The sequence below is a fragment of the Terrapene carolina genome, unplaced genomic scaffold (genome assembly GCF_002925995.2).
Source record: "Terrapene carolina triunguis isolate 2854851 unplaced genomic scaffold, T_m_triunguis-2.0 Scaffold311, whole genome shotgun sequence".
NCBI classification, from domain to species: Eukaryota; Metazoa; Chordata; order Testudines; family Emydidae; genus Terrapene; species Terrapene triunguis.
The window spans coordinates 554,063-572,585 of NW_020664662.1; the positions used below are offsets into that span (position 1 = coordinate 554,063).

Below are 18,523 nucleotides of genomic sequence, written 5' to 3' on the forward strand. Positions count from 1 at the left end.
TTCCTTCTGTTTTTCTTCTGCCTCCAATCTGACTAATTCCAGATTTTTCTGGACCTCATTTTCAGTTATGTTTGCTAACCTTCCTGCCCTTACTGTAGCCTAGCCTGAGAGCTAGGGGGAAAAAACAGTGTGTGAATTCCTTTGCTGTAGCTTAAGTTCTCTGCCTTCAGGCAAAGAAAAAAACTTCAGCTGCTCTCAGCTAAAAAAAAAAAAAAAAAAAGTGTACTTTTAAAAAAAAACCTCCCTGGTTTTTAAGGATCCAAAAGGAAAAATATGTCCTTTTAAAATCCTGAGGTCTGTGCTTCTGGTTCAAAATGATCCCACCACGCCACCACCATGTCAAGGTTCCCCCACTACTCTGAACTCTGGAGTACAGATGTGGGGATCCACATGAAAGACCCCCCAAGCTTATATGTTATCAGATTAGGTGAAAAACTTCCACAAGGCACAGATTCCTTTCCTTGTCCTTGGATGGTATTGCTGCCACCACCAAGCGATTTACACAAAAATTCAGGGGAGAGTCACTTGGAATCCCTATCCCCCCCAAAATATCCCCCCAAACCCATTCATCCCCTTTCCTGGGGAGGCTTGAGAATAATATACCAACTAATTTCCTTAGCAATGTGAATACAGAACAGACCCTTTATCTTTAGGGCACTAAAATCAGTAAAAGAATCACACCTGCAAAATCAGGATGGGAGGTAACTTTACAGGGTAATAAAAAGATTTAAAACACAGAGGATTCCCATCTGGACTCAGCTAAACAGTTACAAAAACAGGAATAAAACTACCTTTGTAGCATAGGAAAATTCAGAAGCCAAAACAAAAGATAACCTAACACATTTCCTTGCCTTAATTACAATTTCTGTAATTTTAGATGGATCATTCCAGGTATATTTTTTTTAAATGTTGTATCTGCTTGGTCTCTCTCTCTGTCCAGAGAGGGAACAAACAAAGAGAGCCACAAACAAATTCTCTCTCCTCCCACCCCCAGATTTGAAAGTATCTTCTTTCCTCATTGGTCCTTCTGGTCAGGTGCCAACTAGTTGATTTGAGGTATTTAACCCCATACAGGTAAACTGATTCAATACAGCTGCCAAGGAGGGATTTTATGTTACCCTTTTCTTTATATTTATGACAGGGCCTAAGGTTCTTCTTAGATTTTGACCGAACAACTCCCAGGTGTTGCCAAACAGTATAGTGTTACTCACAGGTGCTCTCTAAAGTTCTGTGTTCCTTTCCCTGTGTTCCTAGAAAACAGTTCTTTGCATTGAATTGTTAACTTAATGCAGATATTAGCATTTGCCAGGGTCTCAAGGGAGGGATAGCTCAGTGGTTTGAGCATTGGTCTATTAAACCTAGAGTTGTGAGTTCAATCCTTGAAGGGGCCATTTAGGGTTCTGGGGCAAAAAAAAAATAGTTGGGGATTGGTCCTGCTTTGAGCAGGGGGGTGGACTAGATGATCTTCTGAGGTCTATTCTATGTTGCAGGTATCCTGGCATTTAACCCTCAATGTCATGAGGTTGTGTGCTTCGCCTTCTCCTTCCACACAGCAGCCCAGATTCATTATGGTTTCTCTGCTGTGACAAGTTCTAAGACTGTTTACAGGTATTAGCTGAGAAGCAGTATCAGTATAAGACTTTCTAAATACCATTCCCAAGAGCTTTTTCCCCAAATCATGCATGTTATATCTTTTTATCGGATTTACAATCAGTACCAAATTCTTTGTTACAAGGTTTACCATTAGCAACAAACTTTGTATCAGAGTAGCAGCCGTGTTAGTCTGTAGCTGCAAAAAGAACAGGAGTACTTGTGGCACCTTAGAGACTAACAAATTTATTTGAGCATAAGCTTTCATGGGCTACAGCCCACTTCATCGGATGCATAGAGTGGAACATATAGTAAGGAGATGTATATACACATACAGAGAACATGAAAAGGTGGGAGTTGTCCTACCAACTCTAAGAGGCTAATTAATGAAGAGAAAAAACTTTTGTAGTGATAATCAAGATAGCCCATTACAGACAGTTTGACAAGAGGTGTGAGAATACTTAACATGGGGAAATAGATTCAATGTGTGTAATGGCTCAGCCATTCCCAGTCTCTATTCAAGCCTAGGTTGATGGTGTCTAATTTGCATATTAATTCAAGTTCAGCAGTTTCTCGTTGGAGTCTGTTTTTGAAGCTTTTCTGTTGCAAAATTGCCACCTTTAAGTCTGTTACTGAGTGGCCAGAGAGATTGAAGTGTTCTCCTACTGGTTTTTGAATGTTATGATTCCTGATGTCAGATTTGTGTCCATTTATTCTTTTGCATAGAGACTGTCTGGTTGGCCAATGTACATGGCAGAGGGGCATTGCTGGCACATGATGGCATATATCACATTGGTAGATGTGCAGATGAATGAGCCCCTGATGACATGGCTGATGTGATTGGGTCCTATGATGATGTCACTTGAATAGATATGTGGACAGAGTTGGCATCAGGCTTTGTTGCAAGGATAAGTTCCTGGGTTAGTGTTTTTGTTCTGTGGTGTGTGGTTGCTGGTGAGTATTTGCTTCAGGTTGTATCATGATCTTTAGCAATAACACCATAACTTTTATCACAGGTGGGCCGGGTAAAACAGGAACCATACTTTCCACCTAATGTAGTGGTTTATTGACAATAGATGCTTGTGTCTGCTGAAAATCATCAGCTACAGAAGACATCTCATCCACAGTTTTAAAATTTTTGTCCCATGGACATTGTTTTACACCATCTTTATACATGTTTAAGAAACGTTCCTGAGCAACAAGGTCAAGCATCCTTTCAAAGCTTGTAACACCTTTGTTCCTTACCCACTTTCCAATCAAATATTTCATTTTTTTACATGTTCCACATTACTCTTACCAGCATCCCTCTTAAGATTCCTTGTAGAGGTTTAGTGGTGGTCCCTCCCCATCTGGGTCAGTGGGAGGCTACTCTGCTTAACTACATCACTGGGCGTTGCCCACAATTAGGGAATTAACTGGGCAACCCACAGCCTGTAGCTCTGCCCAACAGTCCGGGCAGAACAATAATCAGGTCGGGGAAGCAAAGTGGGGGGGACAATGGGGAAAACGTATATCTCCCACTGGAGCAGGGCCTCTCTTTTTCCCGGTAGTGTCCCTGCCACCCTCTGCTCCATGGACCTCACCAAACTACACAAGATGGAGGCAGGGCCCACCCACTCGCCTGGCCGTGATGTGGGGCTACCCCCAGGGCCCAAGTGGGAGCAATGACAGAAGGAGGAGCAGCGACTATAGGACCCGTGTAACCAAGATCAATGGCGATGGCAGCGCTGGTGCCCTCCCAGGTCTCAGGGGTACTAGCTGCCCCTCCATCTGTGGCATGGGGCAGTCTCTCCCGATGTGCCCTGTTGCCTGCAAGAGGCCTCCCTCGAAGAGTAGTGCACTCAGTAATGGCCCCCCTAGTAGGGCACTAAAAAAGACTGCTCCCCGTCATGCACCGCCGGTAACAGCTACATCTGCAGCTGCCGAAGAAAGGACAGAAAGTGATGGAGGGCGGGGTTCTTGCAGCCCAGTGGGAGAGGCATGATAATGGATAGGGGTTGCCCCAGGGTGTAGAGGAAGGGCAGAAGGGCTAGACTTTGGGCATGGGAGGAGGGGCCAACAGTGGGAGGGACACAATTGCTGACACAGGCTGCACTGGGAAGGGGAAGGTACTGTGTGTGTGTGCGTACAATGAATGGAAGGCACAACATAAAAGGGAAGGGGCATAAGCGCTTAACCTGGGGGCATGGAGGCACAGGGCAAGTGGGCTAAGCGGTGGGGTGAGGAGCAATGGACTGTAGGGGAAAAGGAACAGGCTGGGAGCAGGCCAGGGGCAATGTGACAGGTTTTCATTACCAATCCGCCAGGACCACAGTTAATCAGGCTGTGGCCACAGGATCTTTTTGGGAGGAGATGATGAGGCACACACCAAGTGTCTAAATTTTAAAGCTTTATTAATAAAATAACAGCAGAGAGTGCTGGGAACATTCCCATGTCACTCCGGCGAAGAAAGAAAGCATTAGAGCCCAAAGCCCTAACCCATGTTCATACTCACACACGCACTACCCAGGCGGGCCAGGCCTGGGTGTAATGTAAGAAGAAGAGGGGGGGAAGGTGGATGGGGAGTGCTGTCCTGGGCCCAGGCCGTTCAAGAATCAATTGTGCTCTCCAAGTTGCTCCAGCTCTCAGGGGGGTTTTAAGTCCTGGGCTTCTTTGGGGGTTTTTTGTCTCAGGCCTTCTGTTCCTGGTGCTCTGTTTACTCAGTTCGGACTGAGTTTTAGCTGCAGAGTTGAGTTCACCCGTTCTCTGCTCTCTTTCTCCTCCCCTTTCGGCCTCTCATAACTACAAAGGAAACTTCCACTATCCACTCACACCCCTTTAGCCCTCCCCAAGATGCTTTGCGATGCTTGCCACAGCATTAGCAATATACAGTGCTGATCTACCTTCCCGGGGGACTCCCTACGGGGAGGGGGCCATTGGGGTGTCACAGCAGGGTAGGTAAAGCACAGGGATGAACTGCAGAGGCAAGGGCAGGGGAAGCAAGGCATCAAACACTGGAGGGCTGGGGCAGGGCAGGGAAACCAACACATTCCAGGGCCAAACTGGAGCTGGCAAACTAACAGAAAAACCCAAACTTCCTAGATGCCAAGGCAGAAGTCCGGGGGATCCAAATGGGCAGCAAGAGGAAAGTGACAAATGGCTGAAAGGAGGCTACTGGGCAGAGCAAAGGGTGGCCTACCAGCCAAATATAGCTGGGGAAGGGAGGGCAAGTCCACAGGAGGGAGGCACATGCGCCAACGTGCGCTCGTTTTTCTGCAGTCCATGCTTGCTGCTGCAATAGTCCCAGATGGTAGAAGGGGCAAAGCAAAGAGCCTGGGCTAGGGGCAATAAGCAGGTCCCAATCGTAAGCAGGGGTGATGGAAGGGGTGGTGGTGGTGGTCGGGGGAAGAGATGGGCTATCGGGAGCACTCCAAGCCATTCCCACTTACTCCCCACAACAGCAGGAGCGAGCACCAACACAGAAGCAAAGATATAAAGTCACTCAGTCCAGGAAGAGCCCCCCTTTACAATGTCCCACAGCAGCCCTCCTCTTTGTCAGCCTCGACGACAGCAGCAGAAGGCTCCGAAACAGCAGCAGCAAGCAACCAGTGCCCAACCAGCCAAGGGAGACCCAGGAATGGTGGTGGGCTCCTCGTGTCCTTCCAGGGGTGGGCCTCCCAGCCAGCAGAGCAGCTGGAGAGATGGGCCTCCAGCCAGCAGAGCAGCTGGAGAGATGGGCCAGCCACTGGAGAGAAGCCTTATTGGAAATGACAGGAGGTGGGCAGACACAACACTGCTTCTACAGGCCCCTCCCCCAGCCTTGAAGGAAGACCCAGGGGACCCGGAATACAACTAAATACAGGGGACAACTAAAGAATGACAGGGTCAGGAGTGAATGTCAAAGGTTCCAAACTAGGGATCCGGGGGGGGGGGGGGGACACTGAACAGAGAACTCTAGGCAGCGCCCACTTCTCCTCAGGCAACTCAGCATAACCTCAGTGACCCCCAGCATTGTGGGCAGTAGGTCAGGGGAGAACAGGGTGGACAACCCAGCCGAATGAGCACTGAGGTACCTAAAGTACAGCCCGCCTCCCCAACTCCAGCCGCCAGCTAGCCTTGGCCCTGGAGCCATGTGGGTTTCCTGCATGGAAATCACAGAGTACTACCTGCCCGCTCCCCCCTGAAGGAAGGAGAGCATGTGAGCCCTGCGGAGAACCACCCTACAGCCCAGGGTGTTCAAGGTAGCAAAGATGGTCGGTTTCATAGTGAGGACAGGGGAGGATCCTCGCAGGCCTCACAACAATCTGTGACCGACCCCAAAACCCAGCAGGGAATCAAGGAAGTTGCTGTCCCACCGGTAGGCCATGATGTCCTGCCTCTCGGTCCCCCTCCCCTCCTTCAAAACATCCCTCTCAGTCCAGAGGACTTTCCTACAAGAAACGGCGCAGTTCCTCCTTCAGTGGAGTGGGGGACAGCGGGGCCCCTGTGACAATCCCACAGCCCACGGAGATGGGAAAATGGGGGGCAGACCCCCAGCGCACTGCCTGTAGTGCTGGAGCCGCACAACCCATCTCCATTTCGAGCAGGGCAGGGGGCGATGGAGGGAAGAGAACAGTCCCTAAAGGGTCAGAGATGGGAGACATGAAAACCACCCGCTGAGGGTCATCTGGGGACAGGGGAATTAAAATAACCCCGGGCAGGGGTGGAGGCAGAGGCAGTATGGGAGATGGAGGGGAAGGAGGTGGCGGGCAATGCATCAGGAGTGGGAACAGGACTGGGGACAGGAATGCGCTTGCAGGGGCAGGAGCAGAAATGGGATCAGGATCCCCGGCAGCTGCACCACTGGGATGTGGCACCTCTCGACCAGGTTCAGGGGTCGAGGGGCGGGAACGGGAGGGAGGGCCTCATCAACACTTGGCCTGGCACCACAAGAAACTCAGCACCCGCAGCAATGATGTCAGGCATGGTGGCATCTGTAATAGGGCCCCCAATTGGGAAGGGAGGTCACCGCTCTGCCTCGGGAGGGGGTGCACCCAAGACCCTGTGGCCCAGCCGCTCAGCACTGGCTGTTGCCACCAGGGGCTCGGCGGCCATGAGTGAGGTGCCATCTGCAGCCAGGCAGGTGAATGACTCCAGGGGTGCCCCAAGTTTGAGATTGGGGGCAGCAGCCTGGGCAAGGGGGAAAAGGGAGGAGAAGGGGGCAGCGAGACCAAGGCACTGCCCAGACTGAGGCCCGCTGTCAAGGGGTCATCCTCCCCCTGGATGATTGGAGTAAGACCCAGGGCCTTGTTTTCCTCAAAGAGGGAGCTGAAAACTCCTCCCACTGCCCGAAATTCCTGCCCGCCAGCAACCGAGGCAGCAATCGCCTCAGTGTCGATGCGGGGCTCAGATGACAAGAGGGCTAGGGGGACTCTATCTTAGGCATCCTCAGGGAGGGACTCTGAGATAGGCTTGGTACCACCCGCCTCTGCTGCCATGACATAGTCGGCCGGCTCCACATGATGGACTAAAGGAAAGGCCACCAGGTTCGCCGACAATGGTAGGGCCGGCATCTTACCAATTCTCAGAAACACTATTTCACTAGGAGAGTGATGAAGCACTGGAATGGGTTACCTAGGGAGGTGGTGGAATCTCCAGCCTTAGAGGTTTTTTAAAAACCCTCACAAAGCCCTGGCTGGGATGATCTAGTTGGGATTGGTCCTGCTTTGAGCAGGGGGTTGGACTAGATGACCTCCTCAGGTCCCTTCCAACCCTGATATTCTATGATTCTATGAGCGGCAGACTGGGTAATAAAGTTACACAGGTGAAACAAGGGCATGATGGTACAACTCTGGGGTCCAAGGCTGGAGAGCTGGCTGGAGCCTCTGTATTGTCGGATCATGAGTGGTTAGTGAAAGCATTCATATAACTACACATGGGTGTGTCCCTGTCTGTGAATGGCTGTGTAAGTGCAAGATCTGAGATGACTGCATCTTCTTACAGTCTCACAGTGTGAGAGGGGGACCAGACTGGTATACCAGAGGGTTCAGAGGTACCCCAGTTCCAGGTTGTACCTCAGGAAATTCCATCACACTCGCCCAACAAACAGACCCTGCTACACAGTGAGTCCATTTCCCTCTTGTCATGTGTTCAGTTACTGATGGAGAGACCATGGCTATGGTAGGGAAATCAGTACTGATGCATTGTCTGTCACTCTCTGTGTGACGTTTGCCAAGTCACATCTCCCTGTGCCTCAGTTTACTTACCTGTATGATGGGGATATGTTCATAGTGACTTTTCTCTGGAAGGTGTTTTAAAGATCTTTTAATAAAAGGTGCTGCAGGGTGTGATTATAGTCACAGATGAGAATTAAAGATCTGTGATCCATTAGTGATAGCCTCATGTACCTGAAAAAAACTGCTAGTGTCTCCCCTCAGACATCTTTCTTCAGATCTGTCTGTCTACTATCTATCCATCCATCATGGCCATTTACTTTGTATAAGACTCGATGGGGACCTAGGCATTATCCCTAGTTTTCGTACCAATCAACTATAATTTTTAAATATACACAAATACACAGAGCAGCCAATTCCTCTCTGACTCAGCACAGAGCCCAAGAGTTCTCATCTCCCTTTGGGAAGGTCCCTTAAATACTGTTTACTCCTAAAGCTGGATAAAGAGCACACAAGCTCAGACATAGGTAAAAAGAAAGATTGTCTAGCGTGCCGCCGGTGTCCAGCCTGATTCCATTCAGATGTCATTTCTCCCCTAGAGGCTGAGTGAACCGCACTGGGATTGCACAGAGCTGTAATATAAACAGTTCACAACTCTGTGTCAGCTTTCGGCGTGGGATGCTGCTGTAGTTGCTGGGGTAAGAGAGGTGTGGAACACAACTACCTGAGGGGGATTCCCAGGGAAGACACCTCTGTCTCAGGATTCACAGGTACCCATCTCTTGCTGAGGAGCTCACCTGTTCGACAAACCCAATGCAGCATGGGTGTGATGGGACAGAGATTAAGTCGTTATCCTTTCCGCTCTGCACAGCCATTAAACACCCGAGGTCTCTGGGCAAAGGTGATGAGTTTGATCCAGTATCGCTGGCCAAAGTGTCCCACTCTGGTGCACCCCCCCCCCGCCCACCCTGAGCTGATGACCTCCGGCCCCAAGGTGGATGTATCGCAGTGACACAGGGCATCCTTCAGGATGAAAGGTGTTAGTAGATATACAATGCAAGGCCAAAGTCTGAGGCTGTGGCCTACAGTTTACTCAAGCTCCACTGAGGCAAAACTCCCCTTGGAGTAAGAACTGAGTAAAGACCTCAGGATAGAGCTGTGACTTAATGCACAGACACTGTCACCCCCTCCTCTTGCATTTCAGGGCTCGGGCTGTTAACAGGTGGGGGGGGAGCTGTTACCTTACTTTAATCTGCTGGACTGATCAGAAAGAGTCAAATGAAAAAGTGTCCCATTCAATTACATCATGTAATTGCAGACAGCTAAAAGGAGGCGAGTTTTTAAAGTGCCCATAAACTTGGTGTAATTAGGATAATCAATGGGAGACAGTAAAACCAGGGTACAAAATATATCGGAAGGACCAAACAGGTTGTGCTGGTAGGGGAATGGCACTAGATGTGAAAGAAAGCGTAGAATCAAATGAAGTAAAAATAGTAAATGAATCAAACTGTTCTATAGAATCTCTATGGATAGTAATTGCATGCTCTAATAATAAGAATATAGCGGTAGGGATATATTACCGACCACCTGACCAGGATGAAGATATGAAATGCTCAGGGAGATTAGAGAGGCTATTAAAATAAAAAACTCAATAATAATGAGGGATTTCAATTATATCAATATTGACTGGGTACATATCAGCTCAGGACGGGATGCAGAGATAAAGTTGCTTGACACCTCACATGACTGCTTCTTGGAGCAGCTGGTCCTGGAACCCACCACAGAAGAGGTAATTCTTGATTTAATCCTAAATGGACCACAAGATCAGGTCCAAAAGGTGAATATAGCTGGATCGCTTGGTAACAGTGACCATAATATAATTAAATTTAACATCCCTGTACCAGAGAAAACACCACAGCAAGCCAACATCATAGCATTTAATTTCAGGCAGGGGAAGTAGACAAAAATGAGGAGGTTAGTGAAACAAAAATTAAAAGGTACAGTCCAAAAAGTGAAATCTCTGCAAGGTTCAGAGAAACTTTTTAAAGACACCATAAAGGAGGCTCAAGTTGAATGTATACCCCAAATTAAAAAAAAAAAAGATTAAAAGAGAACCAAAAAAGTGTCATCGTGGCTAAACAACAAGGTAAAAGTAGCAATGAGAAGCTAAAAGGCATCTTTAAAAGAGTGAAAGTTTAATCCTAGTGAATAAAATAGAAAGGAGCATAAACACTGGCAAATGAAATATAAAAATATAACTAGGAAGGACAAAAAATAATGTGAAGAACAGCTAGCGAAATACTGAAAAAAGTAATAGCAAGTACATTAAACAGGGGTTTTCAAACTGGGGGTCAGGACCCCTCAGGGGATCGTGAGGTTATTACATGGGGGGTCGCGAGTTGTCAGCCTTCACCCCAAACCTCACTTTGCCTCCAGCATTTATAATGGTGTTAAATATTTTTAAAAGTGCTTTTAATGTATAAGGGGGAGGGGTTGCACTCAGAAGCTTGCTATGTGAAAGGGGTCACCAGTACAAAAATTTGAGAACCACTGCATTAGAAGCTGGAAGCCGGCTAAACAACCAGTGGGGCCGCTGGACGATCGCAGTGCTAAAGGAGCACTCATGGATGATAAGGCCATTGCGGAGAAGCTAAATGAATTATTTGCCTCGGTCTTCACAGCTGAGGATGTGAAGGAGATTCCCAGACCTGAGCCGTCCTTTGTAGGTGACAAATCTGAGAAACTGTCTCAGAATAAGGTGTTATTACAGTATGTTTTGGAACAAATTGATAAATTAAATGGTAAAAAGTCACCAAGACCAGATGGGATTCACCCAAGAGTTCTGAAGGAACTCAAATATGAAATTGCAGAACTACTAACTGTAGTCTGTAACATATCAATTAAATCAGCTTCTGCACCAAATGACTCGAAGATAACTAATGTGACGCCAATTTTTAAGAAGGGCTCCAGAGGTGATCCTGGCAATACAGGCCCGTAAGCCTGATTTCAGTATCAGGCAAATTAGTTGAAACTATAGTAAAGACCAATATTGTCAGACATATGGATGAACGTGGTTTGTTGTGGAAGAGTCAACATTGTTTTTGTAAAGATAAATCACATCACACCAATATACTAGAATTCTTTGAGGGGGTCAACAAGCATGTGTACAAGGGGGATCCAGTGCGTATAGTGTATTTAGACTTTCAGAAAACCATTGACTGGGTACCTTACGAAAGGCTCTTAAGCAAGGTCAGCTGCAATGGGATAAGAGGGAAGAGGCTCTCATGGACTGGTAACTGGTTAAAAGATAGGAAACAAAAGTTAGGTAAAAATAGTCAATTTTCAGAATGGAGAGAGGTAAATTGTGGGGTGTCCCAGGGGTCTGTATTTTATCATTTTCCATCCTCTCATTCTTACTAGGACTTAGAGAATCTCCATTAATAGATCCTACCCTTAGGGATGTCTTTATCCAAACCACTGCTCTTCTGTATCTGTTGGCTTTCCTCCAGCCTTTATTTTAAAAATTGCTCTATAACATTTTTAATTTTAAGTGCCAGCAATCTGGTTCCATTTTGGTTCAGGTGGAGTGCATCTTTCCTGTATAGGATCCCCCATTCCCCAAAGTTTCCCCATTTCTGAATCCCATTCAGCTAAACTCTTTGATCCAATAAAATTTGGGGCAAGGAGTTCCAGAGGCCAAATACGGATTCTATTAACCATTTTCTTTTCAAGTGTTATATGTGCAGACTTTCAATGTAATTGAATGTTTACTTGTTCATGATATGAGAGACAGAAAATCTAATTGCCTGATCTACTTTCTTTATCGATAGATTCATAGGGTTCAAATTCAGACGGGACCATTAAAACATCCAGTCTGTCCTTCTGTATAACACAGGCTATTAAATTTTACCCAGTTACCTCTGTATTCATCACCATGACTTGTGTTTGACTAAGTCCTGATCCTCACTAGGATTATACATTGCAGAATCATAGAGCCATAGGATGAGAAGGGATCACAAGAGTCATCTTGTCTAACCCACTGCCATGATGCAAGATTTATTATGACTAAACCATCCCAGACAGATGACTTTTCCTTCTCCTTTAGAAACCCTCCAGCGAAGGAACTTCCACGGCCTCCAGAGGCGTCTGTTGCATTCTTCTCCTACTCTTACAGTTAGGAAGTTTTTTCCTGATATTTCATCTAAATCTGCTATTCTGTAGTCTGACCCATTGCCTCTTCTCTTGCCCCCTGTGGCAAAAGAGAACAACTTTCTTCCAACTTTTTATGGCAGCATTTCAAACTATTTGAAGACTGCTATCATGTCACCCCCTAAATATGTGCTTTCAAAACTAAACATGCCCTGTTCCTTCAGCTCGTTTATATGGCATTCATTTAACCCCTTGGATCATTTTTGTCAGTTGTCTTTGGATCCTCTCAAGTTTCTCTACATCTTTTCTCTACAGCAGTGAGCAAAATTGGACTCACCGCTCTAACTGAGGCCTAAGCAGTGCTGAATAGGAGAGTACTATATCCCAGCGTGACTTGCATGCTATGCTGCCGCTAAAGCAAACTAATGTTGCAGTTGCCTTTTTCTGAAGCAACGGAAAAAATCCACACCTCTGAGAGATGGAGTTATATCAACCTAACCCCAGGGTAGACACCAGGAAGTCAACAAAAGAATTCTTCCCTAAATCTAGTTTTAGTTTTGATGACACTAAACTGGGAGGACTGGTAGATACGCTGGAGGGTAGGGATAGGATACAGAGGGATGTAGACAAATTAGAGGATTGTGCCAAAAGAAATCTGATGAGGTTCAACAAGCACAAGTGCAGAGTCCTGCATTTAGGATGGAAGAATGCCATGCACTGCTACAAACTAGGGACCGAGTGGCTAGGCAGCAGTTCTGCAGAAAAGGACCTAGGGGTTACAGTGGATGAGAAGCTGGATATGCATCAACAGTGTGCCCTTGTTGCCAAGAAGGCTAACGGCATTTTGGGCTGTATAAATAGGAACATTGCCAGCAGATCGAGGGATGTGATCATTCCCCTCTATTCGGCATTGTTGAGGCCTCATCTGGAGTACTGTGTCCAGTTTTGGGCCCCACACTACAAGAAGGATGTGGAAAAATTGGAAAGAGTCCAACGGAGGGCAACAAAAATGATTAGGGGGCTAGAACACATGATTTATGGGGAGAGGCTGAGGGAACTGGGATTATTTAGTCTGCAGAAGGGAAGAATGAGGGGGGATTTGATAGCTTCTTTCAACTACCTGAAAGGGGGGTCCAAAGAGGATGGATTTAGACTGTTCTCAGTGGTACCAGATGACAGAACGAGGAGTAATCGTTGCAAGTTGCAGTGGGGGAGGTTTAGGTTGGATATTAGGGGGGAAAAAGTCATGACGAGGGTGGTGAAGGACTGGAATGGGTTACCTAGGGAGGTGGTGGAATCTCCTTCCTTAGAGGTTTTTAAGGTCGAGCTTGACAAAGCCCTGGCTGGGATGATTTAGTTGGTGTTTGTCCTGCTCTGAGCAGGGGGTTGGACTAGATACCTCCTGAGGTCCCTTCTCACCCTGATATTCTATTATTCTAACTATCACTTCTCAGGGAAGTGGATTACATACAACGATGGGAGAATCCCAGCCATTGGAGTTAGTATCTCCACTGAATCGCTATGGCAGTGCCACAGTAGCATTCTAAGTGTAGAGAATCCCTCAAGCAGATCTTCTAGACAAGGATTCAATCTGGATCTGCAAACATGGGGAGTTGGAGAATCCACCACTTCCTATCGCAGTTTCTTCCAACGGTTAATCACCCCAGCTTCCAGCCATTGGTTCTTGCTCTGCCTTTCTCTGCTCGATGACAGAGCCCATTAGTAGTATTGAAGGTGAATAAATGAAGCTCTTTTAGTCTTTCACTGACAGGCATTTTCTCCAGCCTCCAATAATTTTTGTGGCTCTTTTCTGGCCCCTCTCCAATTTTTCAACATTCCTTTTGAAATATGGACCCCGGGACTGGACGTAGTCAATTTCACCAATGCCATGTGCAGAGGTAAAATCCTTCCCCTGCTCCAAATCACCACTCCCCTGCTCATGCAGCCAAAGATCTCATCAGCCCTTTTGGCCGCAGCATCGCACTGGGAGCGCTTGATGAGTTGATTGCCCACAGTGACCCCTAAATCCTTTTCAGGGTCCCTGAATTGCATAATAAATTTTGGGGGGCTCTGCTGCAACTTGACTGAGTACTTCTGGTTCTGAATGAGATGTGTGGTGGATTGGTCATTTTGTAACCCTCGTGTTCATAGTTGTAAGGTTCTATTACACATGTTCTTTAACACCCTCCTGGACAGCTAATGGACTGGAGAGTGTTTCATCACCTTAGGTGATATGAGTACCTCATGCTGCTCCTTTTCAAATGAAGAATAAAAATATTTTTGAACACATCTCCTTTTTCTGCAAGGTTAACAAGTTTACTTTCTCCCTCTAGGAATCACTCTAAAACTTTTTCTAGGATTTCTTTGGTTCTTTATATACTTAATAACCTCCTTTTTGTTATCCTGAACACTGCCTAGCATGGATTTTTCCCTTGTGTTTTTAACATCCCTTATCAATTCTCATAACTTCCAATTTGTATTGCTTTCTGTCTATTTCCCATTTCCCCATATGGTCTACTTTCTTCTCCCCTCTCATCTGCTGCCTTCACTTTGCCACTGAACTGGGGTTTGTCCAAAGTTCTCTATTTTCTTGACTGTGGAATCATGGCTTTTTGAATATCTAATTAACTCTTCTGAAAGAACTCCCAATTTTCCTTCCTGTTTTTCTGACTACATTTTTCCTCCCAATCAGTTTTGGTGATAATTTGCCTCAGCTGTGGGAAATTAGCCCATTTGAAGTAAAAAGAGTATATAGAAATTACTGGTAGGGAACTCTTCTCTGTTTGTCCATTTGAATGTCATCAGTTCGTTCTTCATTTTGCTCTCCTCTATCATATGCCCCCTACTTTGTCTCTTCTCTAAACGAAACAGTCCCAGACTTTTCAATCTGTCTGCATATGGCAACCCTTTTAGAGAGACTGGGTAACCAAAACTGAGTGAAAAAAAAATCCAGAGCAGGTTATGCTTCATCTGATTCCTTAGGCATTCGAACATTGCCTTTGTTTTGGCCACTGCTGTGAATGGGCATTATTTTCCATGGAGCTGCTATCAATGACAGCAACGTCTTTTCCCTGGTGTATGTTCTATTTGGAATAGTTTCCCCTGGCACATGTCTTGGCAACATTCCCCCCACCCCCAATCTCAGATTTTGAGCAACCAGGTGAATGCAGATCTCCCTACAGCATGGACTAGTTAACCTGGCTTTCATTGCATTAAAAAACAATGATGGATAACCAGTATTCACACTCATGTTTCCTGCTGGTGCTTATTAAGGTTTCTCAGACCATGACATGTAGGAAATATTAATGCAAGGAGCCCCATTAAGATAAGGAATTGACATTAATAGGGTCTGTTGTTCATAATTAATTACTCTGAATTATGAAAATGTAATTTTTCAGTATGTGAAGAGTGACCAATCTGCTTCACCCATGAGAACAGCCTCCAATAGCGTATGTAGTGTCTTATATTAGCTTTGTGTCTCCATCCAGGCATTTGTTCTGCGACCATCACCCTAGAGCCTGGGCACATACAGGAAGCCAGGGGAACGTACGGTACATGCACTAGACACCATTCTGCCTCAGAGTTGGACACCTTCTCCCCTACTGCATGTCAGATTCCAACACAACCGACTTCTCCAACCCCTCCACCTTCATCCTGCTGGGTGTTCCTGGCCTGGAGGCAGCCCATGTCTGGATCTCCATCCCCTTCTGCACTATGTATGCCATAGCCATCTTGGGGAATTTCACCATACTGTTCACCGTGAAGACAGAGATGAGTCTCCATGGGCCTATGTACTATTTCCTTTGCATGCTGGCTGTCACCGACCTGGTTGTATCTACATCTATTGTGCCCAAAATGCTGGCAATATACTGGTTCAATTCCAGAGAGATCAATTTCAGTGCCTGCCTCACCCAGTTGTACTTCTTTCACTGCTTCTCATCGATGGAGTCTGGGATCTTCGTGGCCATGGCTGTGGATCGCTACGTGGCCATCTGCAACCCCCTGAGACATTCCACCATCCTGACAAACCCCATGGTGACCAAGATTGGCCTGGCCGTGATGCTGCGCAGCGGTTTGCTTGCATTGCCCTTTCCCTTACTGATAAGGCAGTGGCCGTATTGCAGAACCAACATCATCCCGCAGCAGTACTGCGCACACATAGCCGTGGTGAAGCTGGCCTGTGCCGACACCCGTGCCAGTAGTTACTACGGGCTCTTTGTGGTATTCTGTGTGATTGGTCTGGATGTATTTTTTATTGCCCTGTCCTACACCCAGATCCTCAGGGCCATCTTCAGCCTCCCCACAAAGGACGTCCGGATCAAGACTTTTGGGACCTGCATCTCCCACCTTTGTGCCATCTTAGCCTTTTACATCCCAAGTCTCTTCTTCTCCCTCATGTACCGGTTTGGCCAGAATGTGCCCCTGCATTTCCACGTTCTCATTGCCAATGTGTACCTCTTGATGCCCCCTATGCTAAACCCCATCATCTACGGGGTGAGGACCAAACAGATCCGGGACAGGCTGCACCGGCTCTTTACTCATAAAGGCACCTAATTTTTTTCTTCTGTTGCTCTGGCTCTCAGACCTCCATGCAGAGCTGGCTGATGATATGGTGCTGGACAGTCAGAGAGACATTAAATCCTTTCCTGACCTTACTATGCTGTGTTGGTGTTGTGGCAAATTAGGGAATTGATCTATGCACAATTCATAGAGTTGCCACCTTTCTAATAGTTGGTAAATACTCCACCTCTTCTGCCGAGGCCCCGCCCCTGTCTCATGCAAAGTAGCCATTTCAGATTTTCCTAGAAATGACAATTTTTTCCAATTTTTCAGGCCTCACCTCATATTGCTAACACCATTGAATCATTGCTTCAGCAGACAATCATTCATAAGTGTATTTCAATATGCAACTCTCCAATCTGCCCAGCACAAAAACCAAATGGGTCATGTCATCTTACTATTTACTATTGAAAGTTGAATCAAGTGACTCCAGCTTGTACAGCTGTTGTATCCAAAATGCCTGACCTGATTAAATCTATCAATCCCAAAGTAAAATGGTTTTCTACCATGTGTCTAAGGAAAGCCAACACTGGCTATCTTTCACAGTAGAAGGGGTTCAGTTTACATTTTAGTCTGACCCCAAAGGCTAAATAATAGTTCAGCCATTTTCCATGAGCAAATGAAATGAATTTTGTCAAGGTTTTCAGAACCATCTGTTCTACTTCAATATGTAGATGGCATTTGTTTAGCAACAGAAACTCAAGAGAAACACGTGGGGTGTCGAAATGAACTTTTTTTCAAATCATTAAAGTGTAATCCAACAAAGGTACAACTAATGGTCTCAGAAGTTTCCTTTATGTATCACATTGTCTCAAGGAGGTCGATCACCTGCAGAACAAAAGGTGGATGGAATTCGGGAACTACCCATGCACCACTAACATAATTTCTTTACATTCTTTCTTAGGTTTAGTAGGATACCATTCAGACTTCATCCCTAACTTTGCTCACACTGCAGGTCCACTCTACAATCTCTTGAAAAAAGAAGTTGCTTGAATTTGGAAAAACAAGCATGCAAACGTAGGGAAATGATCTATTTGTTACATGACATGTATGGCGAGATTTTGGCAAACCAGTAAAGTGCCTGAAACCACTATGGCTTATTGCTAAAATCAGCCAAGTCAGCAGGCTGTAAAGTGGCCATGCAGCAGCCTCAGCTTGACCAAGGCAGGAGGGGGGGGGGTTGGGTGCCACAGAAAGGGCAGCTTGACCCCGCGTCCTTCCTGATAATAATTGTGTTGAAGTTGCTGATACATGCATTTAAAAGAGCAGGATGTACCCCCAGGAATGTCTATTCGGGTCTCAAGGCTGCAAACTCTGGAAAAAACCCACACCTGGTTAATCAATAATCAGAAGGAAACCCCTTGCTTGACCATTGGAACCGCTTGCTTAACAAGTTTTCTTTAAGGGACATGCCATTGTATTACTAATCTATAAATAAGGGTGAAAAGTTTGAGGTAGTTGGACTGGGCTCGCCCTCTGGATGCATCTTGTGTTCCCTACCAGCAGATGGGCTGCGCTGTGTCACTCGAGAGTCACACTCAGCGTCGGTAATTATCAAGGGTTGGGGGTGTTTTACTAACTTGTTGCAGACATGTGTAAGTGCATGAGACTAAGGCCTGGTCTACACTATGAGTTTAGGTCGACTTTAGCAGCGTGAAATCAAATTAAGCCTGGACACGTCCACACGACGAAGCCCTTTCTTTCGACTTAAAGGGCCCTTTAAACCGGTTTCTTTACTCCACCTCCGACGATGGGATTAGCGCTAAAATCGGCCTTTGCGGGTTGGATTTGGGGTAGTGTGGATGGAATTCGATGTTATTGGCCTCCAGGAGCTATCCCACAGTGCTTCATTGTGACCGCTCTGGACAGCACTCTCAACTCAGCTGCACTGACCAGGTAGACAGGAAAAGCCCCGCGCACTTTTGAATTTCATTTCCTGTTTGCCCAGCGTGGAGAGCACAGGTGACCACGCAGAGCTCATCAGCACAGGTAACCATGATGGAGTCCCAGGATCGCAAAAGAGCTCCAGCATGGACAGAACGGGAGGTTCGGGATCTGCTCGCCATACAGGGAGATGAATCAGTGCTAGCTGA

At 46.4% G+C, this 18,523-nt stretch overlaps 1 protein-coding gene across 1 annotated transcript; it reads left to right on the plus strand.

The window, feature by feature from the left end:
- Positions 1-15,476: 15,476 nt before the first annotated feature.
- LOC112112770 (olfactory receptor 52R1-like) lies at positions 15,477-16,424 on the plus strand. The gene has a single exon (XM_024208818.1). It carries the CDS (start codon positions 15,477-15,479, stop codon positions 16,422-16,424), a length of 948 nt encoding a protein of 315 aa, XP_024064586.1.
- The last annotated feature ends 2,099 nt before the right edge of the window (positions 16,425-18,523 follow it).